The following is a 26,496-nucleotide window of genomic DNA, read 5'->3' as shown; positions in this document are numbered from 1 at the left end:
AGAGGGAGTGACACAAGCCTCCACAGCAAGCTCGTGGACAGCCTTCATGATAGAAGCAATGCAAGACTCCAAAGCGCAGTCCTTGCACGAACAAGACCATGAGGGTCTAGCAACCTCCTCTGAGCAACCAGCAGCAGACAATACAAGTCTGCCACGCTCAAGTGAACAAGAAGAAGACTCTGACCGTCTACCACGCTCAAGTGTACAGCAAGCAGACTATGACAGTCCACCCAGATTATTTGAGCCACCAGAAGAAGACTCTTGACGGTCTACCCAGCTCAAGTGAACGACAAGAACACACTGAGGCTCTACCCACTGTATGTGTGACAAGTGACGACAGCATCCCACTTCCCATACCAGATGTGCAACGTGACAGACCTCAGCTAGAATGTACAGAGGCACTCGACAATCACAGTGAGACTACTGGTGACTCTGGTGACACCAGATTACTTCAAACCTCATTCGCTCGAGCCTCTCCACACGCAAATGCATTCCTGACTGTTTTGACTCCGGACGGGGAGCATCAAGAAACCAAAGCTGATTCAGGTGAACCAGAAAGGGCTCCAGACGGGAAGCATCGACAAGCCAAAACCGACTCAGGTGAAACAGCCCAGGCTCCAGACGGGGAGCATCGACAAGCCAAAGCGGATTCATGTAAGCCGGACATGACTCCAGACAGGGAGGGCCGCGAACTCAGTGATGGCGCGCTCAAGAAAACACCAGATGCCACAAAGCACGCTGACACGAGTAAATGTGTGAAGGACTCATATTATCCACAGAGTGTGGTCCTTGAGCGCAGCAAACACGACAACAAAATCAACCAACACAACAACAACATCAAAGACAACAGCAAGAAGTGTACCAAAGGCAACAACGTCGACAACAAGCACGACAAAAACAACACCAATGGAACTACGACTGGTACGACATGGTACAACTCTGTAAATGAGGGACACTGTTACTGCTCAGCTCAGTACAATGACATGCCATGGCAGGACGATGCATCTTACCACTTCACGTCTGCTGCACTACCAACAGGCAACCTGACTTTCAGGACAGATGCCATCAAGAATTACCACCACAAGCATCAAAAAAAAAAAGAGTCCAAATTCGACGACAAAGTGATTTGACCACTTCTCGGTTCCTTCAGCACAGGGACACTGACGGCATTTACAATACAATGCCACCATCAACATCACCAACTCACCAACCAAACAAGAAAGCCACTCGACCATATTAATTAATGAACTTTGTACTCATGCATATGATTTGGACTTATTGTTTAATGATCACTGTTATCATAACTTGTACAGAGTATCACTCATCTACCTAGTTTGTTCAATTTTCTTTAATATTGTCCAGAAAATATGTAACACGAAAAAAGGGGGGATGTGGTGATATGCATCACTGTAAGTACACAAAAGGTTCATGTACATACACTATACCTAGCTAGACACTAGAGGGAACACCAGAGACATGACACACAGACAGTCAACCAGAGACATGACACACAGACAGGTCAGTAAGATAGGACACGACCAATGGGCATTCAAGTTACACACAGAGGTGATGCTACCACAGGAGGGCATTACACCAACCCATATAAAAGGACACAGCACACATGCTCAGTCTCTTTCCAGTGGAGACACTCAGTGGGTACAGACACAGGGTTGATTGAACATCACACCCACCACGTGGATTGTAGCAGACTGGTTCGTCAGTCTGAGTAGCTACAGCAGGATTAACAGTAGCGTCAAATTCAAGTAGGAGAGTTGTTAATAGTTTAATAAACGTGTTGAAGCTATCTCCAAGTCTGAACCTTCCTTTGTCAGAGTGCACATCAAGGAAGCAGCTTCTGCTACGTCAAGAGCATAACAAAACACTCCTCACTCTTCTTGATCTTTTGTGGTCTACTGCTATGTCTAGGTCAGTCCCCAGGATGCAGATCAGAGGTAGAGGCAGCCTGCTGCCTTCTGCACCCTGTGGCCTTTGATGCCCTTGATGGTCATCGTCTGGAGGACCTACAGCTGGAGAATTTCAGCAGACATATTGGTGTGACAGGCGTCACTGTGCCACCCTGTTCTGACTGCTGCCCTTGAGATGTGCCAGTGTCAGGAGGAGGGGTATTCAGGAGAATTGGAGACCGCCTTAGCCTCCTTGGTGGAAGGCCTGAGGATGGCCTCAAGCACCTCCTCCTCCATGAGGGTACCCAAGGGCCCTTGGGAACTCTATGGGATAGCGGGGCAGCTGGAGTCATCTGGCTCTGCCAGTCCTTGAGGCACCCATTGATTGCATCATGCTGCAGACTCCCTCAGCGATGCTCCTCAGTGACTGGATGCTCCTCAGTGACTGCTCTGCAGTGCCTCGACAATGTTCACCTGTGTCTGATACATGTTCCTCTATGACTGGGAAATTATGTCGAGGCCCTCAGTCATGGATGGCACAGACTAAACAACATCTTAGACACCACTACTCATCGACCGGACATGGTGCTCCAGGTTTTCCACTGCGGTCACCACCTCAGCAGTATTGACTTGGGTGCCACATAATTCCGGCACCGTCTACTGCGCCTGAACGATTTGGGACTTCTTCAATCGGCTTTGCAGTCGCTGGAATGTTGCTGACTCCCCCTCCTGAATCTCACAGCTGTGGCCTACCATCTGCATCAGCTCTCACAGAACCTTGTCCAGAGGCTCGGCATCTTACTGAAACCCAGTTGAGTCCTGGGATCCAGCAGACCTCCGACTGCTGTTTCCCAATGGTCCAACGGTGCTGACTGTTTCTTGATTTTTGATTTGGCCATTTTGAATTTCTTATGTCTAGTTTGCAAAATCTGCTTCAGCTGGATGAATCTTCAATCTGAGCACCAAAATCTATTGGAATTAGAAGTTTATATTATTTTGCATGTGGTTGGCATTTCATAAATATCAGACTATTTCTATAAGGGGCAGATCTGCTCCACAATCTTACTGCCCAGATTGTAAAGACATAAATCTATTCCATGGTGTCTATTTGAATTTAGTCAGGCTTGGGTCTGAAATCATAGACTGTGAATTTTATTGTAAAGAAGGTGGATGTGCTGGAGAAGGGCCGACCACACAGATCACTTTGATATGTCTGTTAACATTAACTAGAGTTGCTGTCAATGAAGAACTGTGTGAAGATTGGAAGGCAGAAAATAAATCTCACAAACTAAATAACATGAATTATCTCAGTGCAGCTGCTAACCATGCTCATCACCAATGTTTGTTTCTCCAGAGATGCACGTGCCCACCATTGAGAAATCCCAGAGCAGTCCTGTCAGCTCAAAATCATCTTCAGAAGGACATTTACGCTCTCACGGGCCATCACGAAGTCAAAGCAAAACCAGCGTCACTCAGACCCACCTGGAAGATGCTGGGGTCGCCATTGCTGCAGCAGAAGCGGCTGTGCAGCAGCTCCGACTGCAGCCAAGTAAACGACGCAAATAACTTCCTCAGCATGGCAGCTTAACGTTCATCTGTTGCCTTTGTCTTAGCTCCGTTAACTTTCTGAATCTCAGTTACTCCTGTTTCCTTCAGTTCTCTCTTACTGTTTGCACCATCTGCTCACTGAATGTAGTCGTACCTCTTTGTGTAGTTATTTATATATCACTGATCACTTTCCTATAACTGTGACTTTTAATTTGGGATAAGGCAGTGAAACTGGCTGTTCCTGTACTGTTAGACCCTTCACCAACACAATATTTGTGTCTATATGGATTTGAACAAAATACCTTATGGATGACATAAACCTAAACATCAGTGTTTCATTGCTTTGTTAGTCACAAAGATCATCTATTCGTCATTTTTTTGATTATTGCACCCCTTAACAGCTTCATTTTAATAATTGTATTTTCTCCCTGCCCTTGAGTGTTTTCAGTCACATGCTAATCAGTTGACCTGCTACCAGACCATAGGGAGTGACAGTGAACAAACCATGAGGTGACCAAGAACTGCCTATTATTCTGGCACTAATGTTGCTCGGACCTTGTTTCCGGACACTACACCCCAGAAGATCCTGTGCTGGCAATTGTACACAAATTCTATAATTCCATGGGATGGCATGTATGATAATAATTAAACACACTTTTAAATTAGTTTTAAAAGTTTATTTCATAGAGCTCAAACTCAAACAAGCACAAACTATGCAGAGGTTTGAGCATTTGTTGTCTGCAATTGAAAGGTGAATGGGTTGACAGCACCGTAAAGATAAATCTTAATAAAAGCAACAGTCCGCCTTACACAATACTTACAGCTGTGCATTTTGACTTAATTGGCTAATTCCATGAAATTGCGTCGTACCAAACAAAACAGACATTTGGAGTGGTCTAATTGGTCTGTTCATAAAAGTACCTGCAATGTAATATCTTGTAATTCATCTGAGGAGGAAATTACGAATCCTGAACCTTTCTCATGCAAGACTGTCTTTTTTCACTGAAAAAAATCTTTCAAAAAACGAACCTCAGCTGTTTTTATAGGCTGGATGTGATATGCACCTGCAGTCTTAACTTGATTTTGGATATAAGCTATTCTGTCACAACACAGAACTTCCACAGTTTTGGCTCCAGTGCGAAATCTGTTATTTCTGGAAGAGAAAAGCAATTGCCAACACTTGACATGCCTGGTAAAACCAAACAACTTGCACAATGACGTGCATTATCACTAAATATAGGATTCGCAAACCGTTCTGAAGTACCCTGTGACCGAAGCAACACAAGAATTATTATGAAACATTAACAGTGTGGATAACAACAACTTACATTTATAAAGCAACATGAATGTAATAAAACATCCCAAATGCTTCACAGTAGTATTAGAAAGCAAGATAGAATACCAAGCCACATAACGCAATACAGGGGAAGATGACCAAAAATTTGGCCAAAAAGGCATGTTTCATTGAGTCTCTTAAAGGAAAGTGAGTTGGAGCGATGAGAGGTGTGTGTGTGTGTGTGGGGGGGGAGGGGGGCGTATTTCAGAGCCTATGTCCTGGGCAACTAAAAGCCTGGCAACAATGAAGGAGCAATGAAAAATCAGGGAGCGCAAGAGAATGGAATTGGAAGAGTGCAGATAACTTGGGAGGGTTATGGGGCTGGAGGAAGTTGCAGAGATAGGGAGGGATGAGACCATGGAGGGATTTGAAAACAAGGCGAGAATTTTAAAATCAAGATGTTGCTTATCTGAGAACCAATCATCAAACAGAGACGTGATGACGAACAGGATTTTGTGAAAGGAAGGCAGAAATACATTAGGATAATCAAATCCAGAGATAACAAATGGCATGGATATAGGGAGTGAACATTGGAATTAGGGTTTTTAAATTTATTTTATGGGTCATGAGCACGCTATTTCAGAGGCTAGTTGAGAGTCACCACATGCCTGTGGATCTGGAGTCATATGTAGGTAAAGACATTAGTGAACCATGGGTTTTTACAATTGTTTCATCGTCATTGTTAGACTTTTAATTCTAGATTTTTGTTGAATTCAAATTTCACCATGTGCCATTGCAGGATTTGGAGTTATTATCATAACTCCAAATCTTGGTCTGGATCTCTGGATTATCAGTCCAGTGACAGTACCACTACATTACTGCCTCCCATAGTGATGTGAATGATGATACAGACCTCCACACTGTTAATCACATTTCCCAACAAAAAAACAAAGCTTAACATATCATTGCAGTAAAATATTTCATTATATCTCCATGATTATTTGTTCATCCAAAATCTTGTTTAGTTTACAACAAGAACATGTTAATGTATAAACTGAGAAACCATAATTGCATTCTAAAACAGACAGGCCGGTTGTACTGTTACCTATTATTACAGCCAATTGTACAATGAGATTCAAATGATAAGATTATGGATCCCTCTATTCAAACATGATCCTTAAGAATAGATCCACAACATTAAATGATCTGCTTTTATTAAGCAGACTGCATGCAGATTAGCATTGGATAATTAACCCATTACATGAACAGATAATAATCATTCATAAGAACTTCACTTCACAGGAGTAGAAAAGTGATGGTTCGAATCCGACCATCATCGTATGCCATAATACTCCTAATTACAGGACCTACAGACTGAGTTCAGATAAAAATAAGGCTTCATCCACCAGAATTTTTATTAATGTGTTTTGACTATATTATAGTTTACAACTCTGAATTCTGTCTGTGAGATACTTGAGGTCAACTTTCCACAAAACAGTATTTTTTGGCTAAATTAAGCGTAATCAGGTCTTGGCAAAGGAACTGGCCAGTTTTTACTCCTTAATGTTTTGCATGATGTGTCTCTTTTTGGTGTTTACACAACTTATTTAAATAGAACACTTCTGTTTGCATGAAAAACACTTAAGCTGATTCCATCTGAGGATACATACTCTGGGTTTCCATTTCACCCACACTGCCACAGCACATAAAAGCGGTCAGGCACAGAATCATGCCAGGAAGCACAGACACAGCATTGCAGGCGTCCCTATTCAAAGAACTCAGTCTGACAATCTGCCTTCACCAGCAAATGAGAACAAAGACCAAAGCCAGCTTGCCATTAGGAAGGTGATGTCAGAAGGATCGCCCAAGCCTGACGGAGGTAAGGAGATCAACAGTTATCAAGATTTTTATGATTCTCTACACAACCGAGCAGCTGGGAATGACTTGTCAACATTTTTAAATGCCAATTGAATTGTTGACTTGAAACACTCACCTTACTTTAGTAATCTTATCTACATTAGTGGTTAAATTGAGATGGATGTGTTTGTGAATGACTTGTCAACATATTTCAGATTGCTTCCTCCCACCATGTAATGCCCCAGGTTCCTCTATTCTGGCAAAGGGGTGAATGGTTTATAGCAAATGATTATGTGGCATCTGGCATTATTTCATCAACGACAATGAAATGCAAAAGTATAATCTGATATAGAGTCCACTGCCTTTGATTTAGCCCACCATTTTTTGTGTTTGTTGATTATCTCTTACACTCTGTAGTTCACCAAGTAATTTTACTGAGATTGAAGGTTTAGCATCTGGTTAGATGGGATTGAAATTCTCCCACTGATCTCTTCACCGTGCTATTAGCTTTGTGGATTCCTCACACCATAATTTCTTTGTGTTACTTTCTAAACAAAGCTTAGTTTATCTGCATCATTTTACTTTCAGTCCTTTAATTTCATTAAAATGCCCATGTGAAAAAAGAATCCATATGTATTTATAACTTGCCATGTTTGCAAGTTGAAAGAAGTCATTCAGTAAAATTATCTCTAAGCTTAGCATGACAGTAAGAAGTAGATTTATTGTACAGAAGCAAATGGATTTCACAAAATGTTGTCTCTATTGAAGAGAAACATCTTTTGTGTAGCAAAAAATTAATAAGGTATTTATTTTAGTGTGAAATGCAGATCAAGAGGGCAAGAGACTCAATTTTGATGATTGAACTTAATTAATTTTGAAGAAGTGGTTTGCTGGCACAAACCATGCTGCTTCTAAGCATCTTAACATTTAGGAGGGTAGAATATCTGGGGAGCAGCCATTAATTATGGGCCTTCAACACCTTAAGGGGAAGGGACAAGCAAACTCAGGCAACAATGGCATAAGATTGGAGAAAAGAAGAAACAGCAAGAAATTGAAGTTGAGGAAGCCTTGAGACTGTAAACTCCAAAATGAATCAAAGTAGCCCGACTTCAAACTATTAGTGCAGCTGACATAGGTTGGGCCTATAACTACCAGAGTTTAAAAAGGAGTTACCAAGTTATCCATGTGAGATAATCAATCCTCTTTGGGATTAATTACCTGATTGTTCCAGGTGTTCTGAAGCTCAGCATGAAATCTACACCGATTCTCGACAGGCATCCGTTCTGTTGAGGCTTCAGGAGAAGGCACCATCTTCTCAAAACTTTCCCAGCCACAGTTGCTCAACGCAGGGGAGAGTGTCACCTTACTCAAATTTCCTAGTCTCCTATCCACAGTTGGCCCAGCAGAATTGGGTTCTGCCACATTCCCCTTTCCCCAACAGCAACATCTGAGATGCCATGTCCAATGGAACAGTAAAACAGATTTCAGTCCATGGATTTATCCAATAATAATGGCTGAGTATCAAAACATCTTCATTTGCTTTCCCTGGTCTGGTACACAAACAATTATAATATATATATAACACTGAAATAATTTAGTATTCATAAAGTTATTAAATTGGAGATTGTGAGAAATGGTTAAACTTGAAGTGAGTATTCCTTTGTAAAACATTTCCTTATTTAAAGGATTCAGCCAAGAAGAATGTGATCTCAATGTGGGTCAGTTTGGAGAGTGTCAAACAACAAATTGAAGTACAATTTCCAGATAACTGCAGAAAGCTTTGGATCAAAAGACTGAGGGAAAAGTAAAACGACTGAAAACAAACCAAAAGCAAGATGCTGAATCTAAAACCCAGATTCTCGAAAGGGATCATGACTAATGTCACAAGAATGTGTATGTTTCACAATGAGAGAATAATGAGAATGTGGATGCAACATATTCATCAAAATGTAGAATAGAATTTGGTGAAACTCCTGAACTAATTTTGGACAGGTGTAAACAGAATTTCTGACCTTGTTTTGCCTGCAGTAATTTTAGTGTGAAATGCAGATCAAGAGGGCAAGAGTAAGTTGGAAACAGTGCTGAACATCCCAGCATTCAGCAGTACTGGACAGAGGCAGCTGAGCGGCAATGGCAGCTGCCACTATCACCACCACAAAGGGTCAGAGGATGGGCCTCACAGCACAGCAGTAGATCAGCAATTACCCTCCAACCATCATTCTGTACAGAAAAATTACTGGAGAGAATTCTTCAAGACAGGATCTACTCCCATTTGGAAGCAAATGGACGTATTAGTGAGAGGCAGCACGGTTTTGTGAAGGGAAGGTCGTGTCTCACTAACTTGATAGAGTTTTTCGAGGAGGTCACTAAGATGATTGATGCAGGTAGGGCAGTGGATGTTGTCTATACGGACTTCAGTAAGGCCTTTGACAAGGTCCCTCATGGTAGACTAGTACAAAAGGTGAAGTCACATGGGATCAGGGGTGAGCTGGCAAGGTGGATACAGAACTGGCTAGGTCATAGAAGGCAGAGAGTAGCAATGGAAGGATGCTTTTCTAATTGGAGGGCTGTGACCAGTGGTGTTCCACAGGGATCAGTGCTGGGACCTTTGCTCTTTGTAGTATATATAAATGATTTGGAGGAAAATGTAACTGGTCTGATTAGTAAGTTTGCAGACGACACAAAGGTTGGTGGAATTGCGGATAGCGATGAGGACTGTCAGAGGATACAGCCGGATTTAGATTGTTTGGAGACTTGGGCGGAGAGATGGCAGATGGAGTTTAATCCGGACAAATGTGAGGTAATGCATTTTGGAAGGTCTAATGCAGGTAGGGAATATACAGTGAATGGTAGAACCCTCAAGAGTATTGACAGTCAGAGAGATCTAGGTGTACAGGTCCACAAGTCATTGAAAGGGGCAACACAGGTGGAGAAGGTAGTCAAGAAGGCATACGGCATGCTTGCCTTCATTGGCCGGGGCATTGAGTATAAGAATTGGCAAGTCATGTTGCAGCTGTATAGAATCTTAGTTAGGCCACACTTGGAGTATGGTGTTCAATTCTGGTCGCCACACTACCAGAAGGATGTGGAGGCTTTAGAGAGGGTGCAGAAGAGATTTACCAGAATGTTGCCTGGTATGGAGGGCATTAGCTATGAGGAGCGGTTGAATAAACTCGGTTTGTTCTCACTGGAACGAAGGAGGTTGAGGGGAGACCTGATAGAGGTCTACAAAATTATGAGGGGCATAGACAGAGTGGATAGTCAGAGGTTTTTCCCCAGGGTAGAGGGGTCAATTACTAGGAGGCATAGGTTTAAGGTGAGAGGGGAAAGGTTTAGAGTAGATGTACAAGGCAAGTTTTTTACGCAGAGGGTAGTGTGTGCCTGGAACTCGCTACCGGAGGAGGTGGTGGAAGCAGGGACGATAGTGACATTTAAGGGGCATCTTGACAAATGCATGAATAGGATGGGAATAGAGGGATATGGACCCAGGAAGTGTAGAAGATTGTAGTTTAGTCGGGCAGCATGGTCGGCACGGGCTTGGAGGGCCGAAGGGCCTGTTCCTGTGCTGTACATTTCTTTGTTCTTTGTTCTTTGTTGAGTTCAAGTTAAAAGTCACACTTTCCGAAGGAGAGTTCAAGTTCACTGGTGAACTTAGCCAACTACTCCCTCAAGCATCACAAAGAGCAGGCTGACTGGTCATTCATGTCACTATTGTAAATGGGATCTGACTGGGTGTAAAATTGATGCTATGTTTGCTGACAGAAAACAGAAGTCACTGGGAAATAATAATTTATGATATATGAAACATCATGCAATGTTTCTGTAATAGAGTGTCACATTGGTGCAAGTTTAACATAGATTAACATAGAATTTACAGTGCAGAAGGAGGCCATTCGGCCCATCGGGTCTGCACCAGCTCTTGGAAAGAGCACCCTACCCAAGGTAACATAGTAACTGAAATTCAAAATATGTTTTATTCCAGAAAAAACAATGACAGGCTGATTTAAAAAAAATAAATTTAGAGTACCCAATTATTTTTCTTTCCAATTAAGGGGCAATTTAGTGTGGCCAATCCACCTACCCTGCACATCTTTAGGTTGTGGGAGTGAGACCCACGCCGACACAGGGTGAATGTGCAAACTCCACACGGTCGATGACCTGGGGACGGGATCGAACCCAGATCCTCGGCGCCGTAGGCAGCAGTGCTAATCACTGCGCCACCATGCTGCACCAGTGAGAGGCTGATTAACACAAAAACACAATTTTAACATCTCACCTTCCAGCGTAAAGCAAAGGGACAATTAGTGAATTGATAAATTGGATTTCTACATACTTAATGACTGCTATGAAAGTCAGAATGTAAGTGCTCATTTCTAACACTTTTGGAGGTCTTAAGAGTTTCACCATTGTTCATATATAGTTCAACATATTTTTTTAATTCATTCATGAAATGTGAGCATTGCTGACTAGGTCAGTATTTATCACCCCCCCCATAATTTCCCTTGAGAAGGTGGTGGTGAACTGCCTTCTGGAACCGCTGCAGTCCATGTAGTGTAGATGTGTCCACAGTGCTGTTAGGGAGGGATTTTGACCCAGCGATAGTGAACAAACAGCGATATGTTTATAAGTCAGGATGGTTGAGTAGCTTGGAGAGCAATGTCTGTGTGGTATTATCATAACTATCAGCATTACAAGGGTTAATATAGTACCATGAATAGCCACTAGAGGGAGCTTCAGAGAATACTATATAAAGCAGTGATGCTCGACCTGAGGGGAGGATTAAGCAGGAGACAGCTAGAGAAGGTCATCAGAGCAGTTAGTGTGATAAGGTTAGATTATGGGCGGGATTCGCCCTTTTGGGGACTAAGTCCCCATACCCGCCGGAAAACGGGCGGGAATCATTCAAAAGTCCGGGGTGATTCCCCGTTTTCCAGGGGGTTGGCAGAGCCCCGGCGGGCGTCCTGCAGGCTGCCGGTGGGGCCCTGCTGTCCAGACCGCGTGGCCTTGAATGTGCACGGCAGCCGCAAGCGGGTCCGCGCATGCACACGGTGGACCAATTCGGTGCGGGGGCCGCTGACATGGCAGAGACACACAGTGGGCCGCGTGGAGGAAGGTAGGCCCCCCCCCAGATCGTGATGGCCTGCCGAATGGTGGCCCCCAATCGTAGGTCTCGCCACCGCTGAGGCCCCCCCCCGGCGTCAGATTCCCCCGCTCCCCACCAGGTACGCCACCGCACCCACGGGTCCGAGCTCCCGCCGGGTGGTACCAGATGTGAATGCTGGTCGACCGCGGGGAATCGCCGTGGGGGCCTCTTCCAGCGGCCCCCGACCGGCGTCGCGTCGACAGCGCACACATGACTGGCGAGTCTGCGGATAATCAAGGCAGCGCTGTCGCGCCAGATTTCCAGCGTGAATGGCTATTCTCCGCCACTGCGCTGGGCGCGATTCCGGTGCGGAAGGTCGGAGAATCCGCCCTATAGTTATACCAATGAGTGAGATTAGCAGTACGTGAGTGTAGTTAGATGTTATTGATCAATTCTGAATTCTAAAAGGACTTAGTGCCAAAACCCAGTTTAGTGTAAATAAAATCATAGCTTTGTTTAAGTAAAAGCTATAACGTGGTCTTGTGGAACACTACGCAATCCATTCTAATTAAGCAACACAAAGAACACCACATGGTACCAGGAGTCAATTCCTTGAAAGAAACAATAATAAGATGAGTGTAGAATAACATTGGAGATTGTAGAAAGCAATCCAGAAGCTACTTCTTGAACAAAATCTACAGTAAAGACTGATCAGAAGATGGAAGGTCGCAAGAAGCCTGACCACTTCAAGACACACGGGAAACTATGCCAAAACTGGACTTTCTTTAAGCAACAGTTTGAAATCTTTACTTCAGCCTCCGCACCAGAAAATGCATCAGACCAGCTTAAAATAACTCCCCTACTAAATTTGACTAGACAGCAAGCATTGGAGTTTTTCAATTTGTTTGAATTCAGTGCAGATGAGGACAAAAATAAATACAGCATGGTGCTATGGAGATGTCCGTTTGTGAAAAATTTCTATGAGTGCTACATGTTAAAAGACAGGCTGCAGTTCAGAGACAAGTTTGTAGCTTCAGAAATCACAGATCTTAAGCTCCGAGCACAGTCCGGTAATTTTGCCTCGGGCTCCGAGTCTATGCTGCGAGATAAAGTTGTGTTCAGAATAAACGATGAACAGTTACATGAGAAAATGTTGAGTAAACTGGTGTTGTCGATTGAAGATGCTATAAATATGTGTAAGATCAATAAACAAACATCCAGCGAATATGCCGAATTCGTGGTTCAGGAAAAGAGCACAAAATCGATAAACGTGGTTGATGCCATTAATGCTGTGTTGCAGCAAAGAAAACTGCCGGTGGCCATTTTAATGGTGACGTCACGAGCGTGATGACCCCACGCCAACAGTAAAAAGAAGTGTCTGGCGAGAGGGAAACATTGGTCGACTGAATCACTTTGCAGCACAGTGTCGTTTACAACCAACTATTCCAAATTTAAACAGCAATAGGGGCTGGTTTAGCACACTGCACTAAATCGCTGGCTTTTAAAGCAGACCAAGGCAGGCCAGCAGCACAGTTCAATTCCCATACCAGTCTCCCCGAACAGGCACTGGAATGTGGCGACTAGGGGCTTTTCACATTAACTTCATTGAAGCCTACTCGTGACATTTTCAAGTAGGCTTCAATGAAGTTACTGTGAAAAGCCCCTAGTCGCCACATTCCAGCACCTCTTCGGGGAGGCGGGTACAGGAATTGAACCCGCGCTGCTGCCTTGTTCTGTATTACAAGCCAGCTATTTAGCCCAGTGTGCTAAACCAGCCCCATGCATCATCAGATATCTTTATGATTGAAGCCATTATCAAGATTGATTTATTGGATCGGGAAGCGAGATCAATAAGCACACTTGCAAAGATAATAAAGGAGTGGGCAGTCTCACTTGAAATAAATGGTGAATTGATCCATTCAAGGTTGACACAGGAGCGCATGCAAATATTATCATGTTCTGAGCCTTAAAGCAAGCAATCAGAAAGCTCTTATACAGCAGTCCATCTGCAAGCTCACAGATTACAATGGTAACACCATAGCTACAAATGGGTCATGCTGTCTCATCATGAAGAATGGGAAAATTGAGATATCCATCGACTTTTAGGTGGTAGATGGTGAGAAATCATCATTGATTGGAGTTGATGCTTGCAAGAAGCTGAACTTGGTGAAGTGCATTTACATGGCTGACAGTGGTGCCGGAGACACTCCAGGGGGATATACAGCAACTTGTGGACGAGAATGATCATGTTTTTTCAGGGATGGACACCTTACCATTGATCTATTCGATAAAGTTGAAGAAGGATGCCAAGCCAGTGATACATGTGCCATGCCGAGTGCCAGCTCCATTATGAGAGAGGCTTAAAGCTGAACTTGAGCGCATGCAGGAACAGAATGTCATCTCCAAGATCACACAGTCGATGGACTGGGTCAGTTCAATGGTCTGCACAAAACCAATGGGGACTTCAGGATCTGTATTGATCTGAAGGGCCTTAATGCCAACATAATGAGAGAGCAATACCAGATCCCAAGAGGGAAGAGATAACGGCAGAAAAGGCAGGTGCAATGCTATTCACGAAGTTGGATGCATTCCAAGGCTTTTGGCAGCTCAAGATGGTCCAAGCAGCAATCTCTGTACGTTTAACATGACTTTTGGGCGATACTGCGCCATCCGTTTGGCATCATTTCGGCCTCAGAAATATTCGATAGAGCATGGAGACGGTCATAGAGGGGATTGCAGGGGTGAGAGTCTCCATGGATGACTTCATCATCTGGTCCAACACCCCAGAACAGCACATGAACAGGTTCAGACAGGTGTGTGACAGAGTTCAATGCTATCGGCTCATACTCAATCGGGACAAATGCCAGGTCGGAATACACCAATTGAAGTTCTCGGCTGACATCATCTCAAGAGAAGGTGTTCAGCCAGACCCGGACAAAGTAAAAGCCATTGGGAATATGCCGAAACCGGAAGATAAGAAGGTGTCCATGCGCATGCTTGGAGTAGTTAACTTCATGGGTAAGTTAACTACTCTCGCAAGCCAGATGCAGGCCCTTAGGAACCTCATCAAGAAAAATGTCACATTTGAATGGACGTCTGTGCATGAGTCACAATGGCTGGACATGAAGGAAGTCCTGACCACTGCTCCAATATTGGCATTCTACCATCCCAAAAGAGAGAGAAAGATCTCCACTGACGCCAGCAAGTAGGACATTGGCCCAGTTCTCCTACGGAGCAGAAATACGCGCAGATTTAGAAAGAATGCCTTGGCCTAGTCATTGGTATTACAAAGTTCCACAACTACGTATATGGCCTACCGCATTTTACTATAGAGATGGACCACAGGCCATTGGTGAACATCATCAGAAAGAACCTAAACGAGATGTCCCCGCAATTGCAATGCATGATGATGAAACTCTGGAGATATGACTTTGACCTGGTGAATACTCCTGGCAAGGTTTGGCAGATACGCTATCCAGGGCAACCACTGATGCTGAAACATCAGAACCTGAGTTAATCCGAATAGCCAAATCGCAAGCTCGTTTAATTTCTGAGATATTACAAGTATCTGATTGCAAACTACAGACTATAAAAGCCAAAACTGAAAAGGACTTGACACCCCAGAAGATAAACCAATACCTCAGAGAAGGAAGGCCTGCTGGATACAAATCACCCTTTCAAGGCGCAAGAGATGTTCTGACTACAATTGATGGTGTCCTGCTAAAAGGAGACAGGATAATGATACCTGCCAGTTTACGTCTCGGGATTCTGCAGCAGATTCATGAGGGTCATCAAGGCATTGAAAAGTGTCGTAGGAGAGCCAGACAATCAATGTATTGGCCAGGAATGAACAAAGGGATTGACCAGTATGTGCAAGCATGTCCGACTTGTCAGATGCAGCAACCTGCACAGAGCAAAGAAACCATGCAACAAATGGAAATTGTGACCAGTCCATGGACAAGGTGGGCATGGATCTATTTCATTTCCAGAGTCATGACGACTTGATAGTCATAGACTATTTCTCCAACTTTCCAGAGGTGATGTTGTTGAAAGATTCGACTGCCAAATCAGTAATAAAGGCAACAAAATTGGTTTTCCGCTTAACGTTGTCTCTGACAATGGTCTGTGTTTGTCGAGTTGGAAGTGCATACAGTTTGCAGAGCAATACAATTTTAACCATGTGATGTCGAGCCCACATTATCCACAGTCCAATGAGAAAGCTGAGCGAGGAGTCGGGATAGTTAAGAGATTATTCCGCAAGGCGAGTGAAGATGGTCAAGACATGTCATTAGCGTTGTTAGCATTCCGACCAACACCGTTATCGACTGGTGTCTCACCTACACAAATGCTGATGGGGAGAAGACTATGAACCACTTTGCCACAGATCATCAGTCCAAAAACTGATAACAAGAAGATAAGTACGAAGTCTTACAACACCAGGTTAAAGTCCAACAGGTTTGTTTCGATGTCACTAGCTTTCGGAGCGCTGCTCCTTCCTCACCTGAGGAAGGAGCAGTGCTCCGAAAGCTAGTGACATCGAAACAAACCTGTTGGACTTTAACCTGGTGTTGTAAGACTTCATACTGTGCTCACCCCAGTCCAACGCCGGCATCTCCACATCAAGAAGATAAGTGAAAGAATCACTCAGGCAAAGAAGAAGCAACAAGAGGTATACATCAGACATGCCAGGCCTTTACCTGAGCTTCACGAAAGGGACTTGGTGAGGATTCAAGATCCAAAATGTGCTTGGCCAAATCTTGCAACTGTTCTAAAACAGGTAGCACCCAGATCCTACCGAGTGCGAACAGAACGAGGAGCGCTGTTCAGAAGGAACAGACGAGCGTTACTTTGTGTCAAGCACAAGGTTCACGTTCAATGGGAAACAGTTGTTCCACGAGACAACATATTTAAGGACATTGCCTTACCAGATACAAATTTAGCACTAACACAGCTAGAGGATGGGCTAGAGCAATCTAAAGCCTTGAATATTCCACTGAGACGTTCTACCAGAAGAAGGCGACCTCCAGAGAGACTGGACTTGTGATTGTAATTTAACCAGTCTCATCTAAGTGATGTAAATGTAATAATGCAAACAAATACCTTATTGTATGATAATAAGATAGTGATAGTTACTAGTCATTTAGATAGCAATACCATTAGAGTAGTTATAAAAGAATATATCACAACCACTGTAATAATATTTTCTTTCACAAAGAAAGGAGGATGTGGTATTATCATAACTATCAACATTACAAGGGTAATGTAGTACCATGAATAGCCACGAGAGGTAGCTGCAGATACTATTATATAAAGCAGTGATGCTCGACCGAAGGGGAGGAGTAAGCAGGAGACAGCTAGAGTGAGGTCACCAGAGCAGTTAGTGTGAGAAGTTTAGATTATAGTTATAGTTATACCAATGAGTGAGATTCGCAACAGGTGAGTGTAGTCAGATGTTATTGATCAATTCTGCATTCTAAAAGGACTAAGTGTTGCAACCCAGTTTAGTAGTTTAAATAAAATCATAGCTTTATTTAAGTAAAAGCTATACTGTGGTGTTTGTCAACACTACACAATCCATCCTAATTAAACAACACAAAGGACACCACAGTCATGTGGTGGTGTTTCCAGGTATCTGCTTCCCTTATCCTTCCAGATGGTAGCAGTCATGAGTTTGAAATGCGTTGTCTCAGTTGCTACAATGCATACTATAGATGGTTCACACGGCTGCTACTGTGCATCATTAGCAGGGCTGGTTTAGCTCAGTGGGCTAGACAGCTGGTTTGTGATGCAGAACAAGGCCAGCAGCGAGGGTTCAATTCCCGTGCCAGCTGAGAATTCTGAATTCTCCCTCTATGTGCCCGAACAGGCGCCAGAATGTGGCGACTAGGGGCTTTTCACAGTTACTTCATTGCAGTGTTAATGTAAGCCTACTTGTGACAATAATAAAGATTGTCATTCACATTCATTACATTCACATTTTTAGTGGAGGGAGTGAATGTTTATGGATTGGGTGCCAAAAAAGTGGGCTGCTTTGTCCAAGATGGTGTTCTTGAATGTTGTTGGAGCTGCTCTGATCCAGGCAGGTGGAGAATATTCCATCACACTCACGACTGGTGCCTTGTAGGCTTTGGGGAGTCAGGAGATGAGTTACTTGCCACAGGATTCCCAGCCTCTGATATGCTCCTGTAGCTCCTGTATTTATATGGATAGTCCAGTTCAGTTTCTGGTCAATGGTAACCTTCAGGGTGTTGATAGTGCGGCATTCAGTAATGGTAATGGCATTGAATGTCATTGAGCAATTGTTAGATTGTCTTTTGTTGGAGATGGTCGTTGCCTGATACTTGTGTTGTGCAAATGTTATTTGCCACTTGTCAGTCCAAACCTGGATAATGTCCAAGTCTTTTTGCATTTGGACAGGGACTGCTTCGGAATCTGAGTCACGAATGGTGCTGAACATTGTACAGTCATCAGGGAACATCACTATTTTTGATTTTAGGGTGGAAGTAAGGTAATTGATGAAGCAGCTGAAGATAGTTGGGCTGAGGACACTATCCTGAGGAACTCTAGCAAAGGTGTCCTGGGAATGAGCTGTTCGACATCTACCAATCCCAACCACCAGAGTTTTCCCCCTGATTCTCTGACTCCAGTTTAGCTCGGGCTCCTTGATACCATACTCGGTCAAATACTGACTTGATGTCAAGGACAGTCACTCTCACCTCATCTCTGGCATTCAGCTCTTTGGTCCATCTTTGAATCAAGGCTGTAATGAAGTCAGGAGCTGAGTGACCCTGGCGGAACCCAAACTGAGTGTCCGTGAGCAAGTTATTGCTGAGCAAGTGCTGCTTGATAGCACTATCGATGAACCTTTCCATCACATAACTGATGTTCAAGAGTAGACTGATGGGTTGGTAGTTGGCCGGGTTGGATTTGTCCTGCTTTTTGTGTACAGGACATAGTTGAGCAATTTTCCACATTGCCGGATAGATATCAGTATTGTAGCTGCACTGGAACAGCTTGGCTAAGTGTGAAGCAAGTTCTGGAACACAAAAAGCAGGACAAATCCAACCCGGCCAACTACCAACCCATCAGTCTACTCTTGAACATCAGTTATGTGATGGAAAGGTTCATCGATAGTGCTATCAAGCAGCACTTGCTCAGCAGTAACTTGCTCACGGACACTCAGTTTGGGTTCCGCCAGGGTCACTCAGCTCCTGACTTCATTACAGCCTTGATTCAAAGATACTTCAGTACTATTGCCGGGATATTGTCAGGGCCCATAGCCTTTGCAGTGTCCAGTACTTTCAGCCGTTTCTTGATATCATGTGGAATCGTATTGGCTGAAGACTGACATCTGCTGCTGAGAACGTTCAGAAGAGGCCGAAATTGATCATCTACTCAACGCTTCTGGCTGAAATTTGGAGCAAATACTTCAGTCTTATCTTTTGCATTGATGTGCTGAGCTCCCTCATCATTGAGGATGGGGATATTTGTGAAGTTTCTTCCTCCAGTTTATTGTTTAATTGTCCACCACCATTCATAATTGGATGCGGCAGGTCTACAAAGCTTAGATCTGATCCGTTGGTTATGGAATCACTTAGTTCGGATTGCTGCATGTTGCCAATTCTGTTTGGCATACGAGTAGTCCTGTGTTGTGGCTCCACCAGGTTGACACCTCTTTTTCGTTGACAACTTTCAACCATTATGCTCTGCCTCCGACCACTATGTCAGTTTTGGATACAGTTTGCGAAATTTCCCTGTATCCCATGGGAACTTATCTTCTTCATTAGCTTCCCGTGTGGGACCTTGTCAAAAGCCTCACTAAAATCCATGTAGACTACATCAACTACACTACCCTCATCTACACATCTAGTCACCTTCCCCCCACAGTCCAAAGATGTGCAGATTAGTTGTGCCCAAAAAGGTTAGGTGGGGTTACTAGGTTACGGGGTTGGGGTGGAGATGTGGGCTTGGGTATGGTGCTCTTTCCAAGGGCCGGTGTAGACTTGATGGGCCAAATGGACTTCTTCTGCACTGTAAATTCTATGATTCTATGAAAGCCATGCTGACCATCCTGGATTAATCCTTCCCTCTCCAAGTGGAGATTAATTAGAACATAGAACATCGAACAATACAGCGCAGTACAGGCCCTTCGGCCCACGATGTTGCACCGAAACAAAAGCCATCTAACCTACACTATGCCATTATCATCCATATGTTTATCCAATAAACTTTTAAATGCCCTCAATGTTGGCGAGTTCACTACTGTAGCAGGTAGGGCATTCCACGGCCTCACTACTCTTTGCATAAAGAACCTACCTCTGACCTCTGTCCTATATCTATTACCCCTCAGTTTAAAGTTATGTCCCCTCGTGCCAGCCATATCCATCCGCGGGAGAAGGCTCTCACTGTCCACCCTATCCAACCCCCTGATCATTTTGTATGCCTCTATTAAGTCTCCTCTTAACCTTCTTCTCTCCAACGAAAACAACCTCAAGTCCATCAGCCTTTCCTCATAAGATTTTCCCTCCATACCAGGCAACATCCTGGTAAATCTCCTCTGCACCCGCTCCAAAGCCTCCACGTCCTTCCTATAATGCGGTGACCAGAACTGTACGCAATACTCCAAATGCGGCCGTACCAGAGTTCTGTACAGCTGCAACATGACCTCCCGAATCCGGAACTCAATCCCTCTACCAATAAAGGCCAACACTCCATAGGCCTTCTTCACAACCCTATCAACCTGGGTGGCAACTTTCAGGGATCTATGTACATGGACACCTAGATCCCTCTGCTCATCCACACTTTCAAGAACTTTACCATTAGCCAAATATTCCGCATTCCTGTTATTCCTTCCAAAGTGAATCACCTCACACTTCTCTACATTAAACTCCATTTGCCACCTCTCAGCCCAGCTCTGCAGCTTATCTATATCCCTCTGTAACCTGCTACATCCTTCCACACTATCGACAACACCACCGACTTTAGTATCGTCTGCAAATTTACACACCCACCCTTCTGCGCCTTCCTCTAGGTCATTGATAAAAATGACAAACAGCAACGGCCCCAGAACAGATCCTTGTGGTACTCCACTTGTGACTGTACTCCATTCTGAACATTTCCCATCAACCACCACCCTCTGTCTTCTTTCAGCTAGCCAATTTCTGATCCACATCTCTAAATCACCCTTAATCCCCAGCCTCCGTATTTTTTGCAATAGCCTACCGTGGGGAACCTTATCAAACGCTTTGCTGAAATCCATATACACCACATCAACTGCTCTACCCTCGTCTACCTGTTCAGTCACCTTCTCAAAGAACTCAATAAGGTTTGTGAGGCATGACCTACCCTTCACAAAGCCATGCTGACTATCCCTGATCATATCATTCCTATCTAGATGATTATAAATCTTGTCCCTTATAATCCCCTCCAAGACTTTACCCACTACAGACGTGAGGCTCACCGGTCTATAGTTGCCGGGGTTGTCTCTGCTCCCCTTTTTGAACAAAGGGACCACATTTGCTGTCCTCCAGTCCTCTGGCACTATTCCTGTAGCCAATGATGACATAAAAATCAAAGCCAAAGGTCCAGCAATCTCTTCCCTGGCCTCCCAGAGAATCCTAGGATAAATCCCATCAGGTCCCGGGGACTTATCTATTTTCAGCCTGTCCAGAATTGCCAACACCTCTTCCCTACGTATCTCAATGCCATCTATTCTATTAGCCTGGGGCTCAGCATTCTCCTCCACAACATTATCTTTTTCCTGAGTGAATACTGACGAAAAATATTCATTTAGTATCTCGCCTATCTCTTCAGACTCCACACACAATTTCCCATCCCTGTCCTTGACTGGTCCTACTCTTTCCCTAGTCATTCGCTTATTCCTGACATACCGATAGAAAGCTTTTGGGTTTTCCTTGATCCTTCCTGCCAAATACTTCTCATGTCCCCTCCTTGCTCGTCTTAGCTCTCTCTTTAGATCCTTCCTCGCTACCTTGTAACTATCCACCGCCCCAACCGAAACTTCACACCTCATCTTCACATAGGCCTCCTTCTTCCTCTTAACAAGAGATTCCACTTCCTTGGTAAACCACGGTTCCCTCGCTCGACGCCTTCCTCCCTGTCTGACCGGTACATACTTATCAAGAACACGCAGTAGCTGATCCTTGAACAAGCCCCACTTATCCAGTGTGCCCAACACTTGCAGCCTACTTCTCCACCTTATCCCCCCCAAGTCACGTCTAATGGCATCATAATTGCCCTTCCCCCAGCTATAACTCTTGCCCTGCGGTGTATACTTATCCCTTTCCATCATTAACGTAAACGTCACCGAATTGTGATCACTGTCCCCAAAGTGCTCTCCTACCTCCAAATCCAACACCTGGCCTGGTTCATTACCCAAAACCAAATCCAACGTGGCCTCGCCTCTTGTTGGCCTGTCAACATATTATTTCAGGAAACCCTCCTGCACACACTGTACAAAAAACGACCCATCTATTGTACTCGAACTATATCTTTTCCAGTCAATATTTGGAAAGTTAAAGTCTCCCATAATAACTACCCTGTTACTTTCGCTCTTATCCAGAATCATCTTCGCCATCCTTTCCTCTACATCCCTAGAACTATTAGGAGGCCTATAAAAAACTCCCAACAGGGTGACCTCTCCTTTCCTGTTTCTAACTTCAGCCCATACTACCTCGGAAGAAGAGTCCCCATCTAGCATCCTCTCCGCCACCGTAATACTGCTCTTGACTAGCAGCGCCACACCTCCCCCTCTTTTGCCTCCTTCTCTGAGCTTACTAAAACACCTAAACCCCGGAACCTGCAACATCCATTCCTGTCCCTGCTCTATCCATGTCTCCGAAATGGCCACAACATCGAAGTCCCAGGTACCAAACCATGCTGCCAGTTCCCCTACCTTGTTTCGTATACTCCTGGCATTGAATTCTGTCCCTCTAAATATTTTCCAGTAGTTTCCCTACCACTGAAATTTGACTCATTGGCCTGTGAGTTCCTGATTCATCCCTACTTCCCTTCTTGAATAATGGCATCACATTAGCTGTCGTCCAGTCTCTGGTACCTCTCCTGTGACCAGAGAAGATTTGAACATTTTTGTCAGAGTCGCTGCAATCTCCTTCTTTGCTTCCCACAGTTTGGATCAGAAATTGGCTAGTTGGAAGAAGACAATGGGTGGTGGGTGATGGGAAATGTTCAGACTGGAGTCCAGTTACTAGTGGTGTACCACAAGGATCTGTTTTGGGGCCACTGCTGTTTGTCATTTTTATAAATGACCTGGAGGAGGGCGTAGAAGGATGGGTGAGTAAATTTGCAGATGACACTAAAGTCGGTGGAGTTGTGGACAGTGCGGAAGGATGTTACAAGTTACAGAGGGACATTGATAAGCTGCAGCACTGGGCTGAGAGGTGGCAAATGGAGTTTAATGCAGAAAAGTGTGAGGTGATTCATTTTGGAAGGAATAACAGGAAGACAGAGTACTGGGCAAATGGTAAGAATCTTGGCAGTGTGGATGAGCAGAGAGATCTCGGTGTCCATGTACATAGAGCCCTGAAAGTTGTCACCCAGGTTGAGAGGGTTGTTAAGAAGGCGTACGGTGTGTTAGCTTTTATTGGTAGAGGGATTGAATTTCGGAGCCATGAGGTCATGTTGCAGCTGTACAAAACTCTGGTGCAGCCGCATTTGGAGTATTGCGTGCAATTCTGGTCGCCGCATTATAGGAAGGATGTGGAAGCATTGGAAAGGGTGCAGAGGAGATTTACCAGAATGTTGCCTGGTATGGAGGGAAGATCTTATGAGGAAAGGCTGAGGGACTTGAGGCTGTTTTCGTTAGAGAGAAGAAGGTTAAGAGGTGACTTAATTGAGGGATACAAGATGATCAGAGGATTGGATAGGGTGGACAGTGAGAACCTTTTTCCTTGGATGGTGATGTCTAGCACGAGGGGACATAGCTTTAAATTGAGGGGAGATAGATATAAGACAGATGACAGAGGTAAGTTCTTTACTCAGAGAGTAGTAAGGGCGTGGAATGCCCTGCCTGCAACAGTAGTGGACTCGCCAACACTAAGGGCATTCAAATGGTCATTGGATAGACATATAGGCAATAAGGGAATAGTGTAGATGGCTTTAGAGTGGTTTCACAGGTCGGCGCAACATCGAGGGCCGAAGAACCTGTACTGCGCTGTAATGCTCTATGTTCTATGTTCTAACCTGGGATACATCTCATCTGGCCCTGGGGATTTATCTATTTTTAAGCCCGTTAAAACTGTTAATTCCTCTCAATGTTCAGTTGTTCAAGTAAATCACAATGCACCTCCCTGTTTCGATACCTACATCATCCTTCTCTGTAGTGAAAACAGATACAAAGGACTCACATAAAACCTCACCTGTATCTTCTGGTTCCACACACAAATTGCCACGTTGGTCTTTAATGGACCTTACTCTTACCCCTGGTCAACTTCCTGCCCTTAATATATTTCACAGCTCCAGGGTCCCAGGTTCGATTCCGGCTTGGGTCACTGTCTGTGCGGAGTCTGCACATCCTCCCCGTGTGTGCGTGGGTTTCCTCCGGGTGCTCCGGTTTCCTCCCACAGTCCAAAGATGTGCAGGTTAGGTGGATTGGCCATGATAAATTGCCCTTAGTGTCCAAAATTGGCCTTTGTGTTGGGTGGGGTTACTGGGTTATGGGGATAGGATGGAGTTGTTGACCTTGGGTAGGGTGCTCTTTCCAAGAGCCGGTGCAGACTCGATGGGCTGAATGGCCTCTTTCTGCACTGTAAATCTATGAAACACCTTTGGATTTTCCTTTATTTTACCCACCAGAGCCTTTTCATGCCCCCTCTTCACTCTCCTAATTTCTTTCTTAACTTTCTTCCTGAACTGTACACCCGTCTGGTCCCCTCTGTGAGCAGTGGAATATTATGGAATCACAGAATTGTAACGGCGCAGAATGAGGTAATCCGACTTGTGTCTGCACCGTCTCTCCAAACGAGCATCATGACTCAGTGCCGTTCCCCTGCCTTTTCTTCCAACCCCTGTACATTGTTTCTATTCAAATAACCATCTAACACCCTCTTGAATATCTCGATTGAACCTGCCTCTGCAAATAATTTTTCTTACATCATATTTGCTTCTTTTTTAAATCACTTTAAATCTATGCCCTCTCATTCTTGATCATTTTAGGAGCGGAGATAATCTCTCCCTATCTATTCTGTCCTGCCTGCTCATAATTTGGAACATTTCCATCAACCTTCCTCTCAGCCTTCTTCTCTCCAAGGATGACCTATCCAATCTATCCTCAGAACTGAAGTTTCCCATCCCTAGGACCATTCTTCTGCTCTCTCTCCAAGGCATTCACCTGATGTCTAAGTCTATACATTGTGTATGTATCACTTGTCCTATGTTTTTCATGTACAGAACGATCTCGCTGGACTGTACTCAGAACAATATTTTCACTGTACCTCGGTACAAGTGATAATAAATTCCCCACCGTCTGGCCTGGGCTTGCGAAATCCTACCAACTGTCCTGGCTTGAGACAATTCACACCTCTTTAACCTGGGGTTACCCCTCTCTCCGGATCTGTAAAGATTTAATTACCTGCAAATGCTTGCATTCTAAGCATCGTCTTGCATCTTTGAATTTGTCTGTATATATGTTTCTGGAACATACCTCTTCATTCACCTGAGGAAGGAGCAGTACTCCGAAAGCTAGTGTTTGAAACAAACCTGTTGGACTTTAACCTGGTGTTATCAGTAATTAGTACTCGATTCTGAGGCAGGCGATTAACCCTTAAACTCCCACTTACCGAACTACGAACTCCACTCACTGATGTTAAACTGGCTCCTCTGGGGACTTCCGGTGGCGACATATTTGGGGCTCAACCATAGAAGAGCACAATATGAGGTTGCTTAAAGTTCTAACAAATGTCAGGAGAAATGGGCTGAAGCTCAACGAGCAAAAGTGCCAATTTGGAGTAACTGAGGTCACATTCCTCGGTGACAAGCTCTCATCGCACGGCATTGAACCCGACAAGGACAAAATCCAAGCAATTCTCAACATGCCAAAACCACAAGACAAGAAAGTAATTTTTGACCCATCTAAGCAGATTAAAGTCTGTGGGCTTCCAACTTTCACAGTTGAAACAGATCATCGTCCTTTGGTTAATATCATCAAAAGAAATCTCAACCCTGTCTGCACACATTCAGAGATTGATGATGAAGTTACAAAGGTATGACTTCAATCTCATCTGCACACCAGGTAAATATTTGGATACTTTGAGAAAGAGAGATCTTGCTTGAAGGGAATAGACCTTACACCCTGTCAGAATAATGCAGAATCTCTGGCTGGATTCTTCAGAAACCTTCTCAGCTTCCCCTCCAACCAAAAACTAATTCTGAAAACCTCAACACTTGACTTCTTCAGCCTCCGGCTCCTCCCATCTTACGAAGCTGAACACAATGGGCGGGATTTTCCAGCCGCCGCACCAAATTCGCGCTCAGAGCGGGGGCGGAGAATGGGCGTCAAACCCGAGATCTGGTCCGATGCCGCTCCCGTGATTCTCTGTTCTCCGGAGAATCCCTGCAACTTGCGCGCACGCGGTCGATGCAGCGCCGGTCGGGAGCCATTGAAAGAGGCCCCCGTGGCGATTCACTGAGTGCAGCTGGCCGAGTGCCTGATGGCATGGTTCTCTCATGGTTCCACCTGGTGGAAACTCGGCGTAGCGGCTGCGGACTGAGTCTGCAGCTGTCCTGGTGGGAGGCGGGGGGGGGGGGTATCATTCACGGGGGGGGGCCCTCTAGGATGGCCAGGCTACCGA

The 26,496-nt window shown here is 44.5% G+C and overlaps 1 protein-coding gene across 6 annotated transcripts in view; it reads left to right on the top strand.

Annotated features, from left to right (window-relative positions):
• The window catches only part of pcloa (piccolo presynaptic cytomatrix protein a), a 633,232-nt gene that overhangs the window by 524,578 nt on the left and 82,158 nt on the right, over positions 1-26,496 (top strand). For 5 of the 6 annotated variants that reach the window (XR_011934010.1, XM_072470931.1, XM_072470933.1 and 2 more), the window contains 2 exons: positions 3,259-3,453; positions 6,431-6,607. Coding sequence is in view for 5 of the 6 variants with exons in the window: in XM_072470931.1 (XP_072327032.1) it covers positions 3,259-3,453; positions 6,431-6,607 (372 nt within the window). In the remaining variant the exon portion in view is untranslated. The remainder of the gene's footprint in view (positions 1-3,258; positions 3,454-6,430; positions 6,608-26,496) is intronic. The other variant, XM_072470934.1, reaches the window with a different exon arrangement.

Source organism: Scyliorhinus torazame, chromosome 13 (assembly GCF_047496885.1).
Source record: "Scyliorhinus torazame isolate Kashiwa2021f chromosome 13, sScyTor2.1, whole genome shotgun sequence".
In the NCBI taxonomy this organism is placed as follows: Eukaryota; Metazoa; Chordata; class Chondrichthyes; order Carcharhiniformes; family Scyliorhinidae; genus Scyliorhinus; species Scyliorhinus torazame.
Note: the sequence above shows the minus strand (reverse complement) of the source record. Positions and strands in the feature narration are given on the sequence as shown.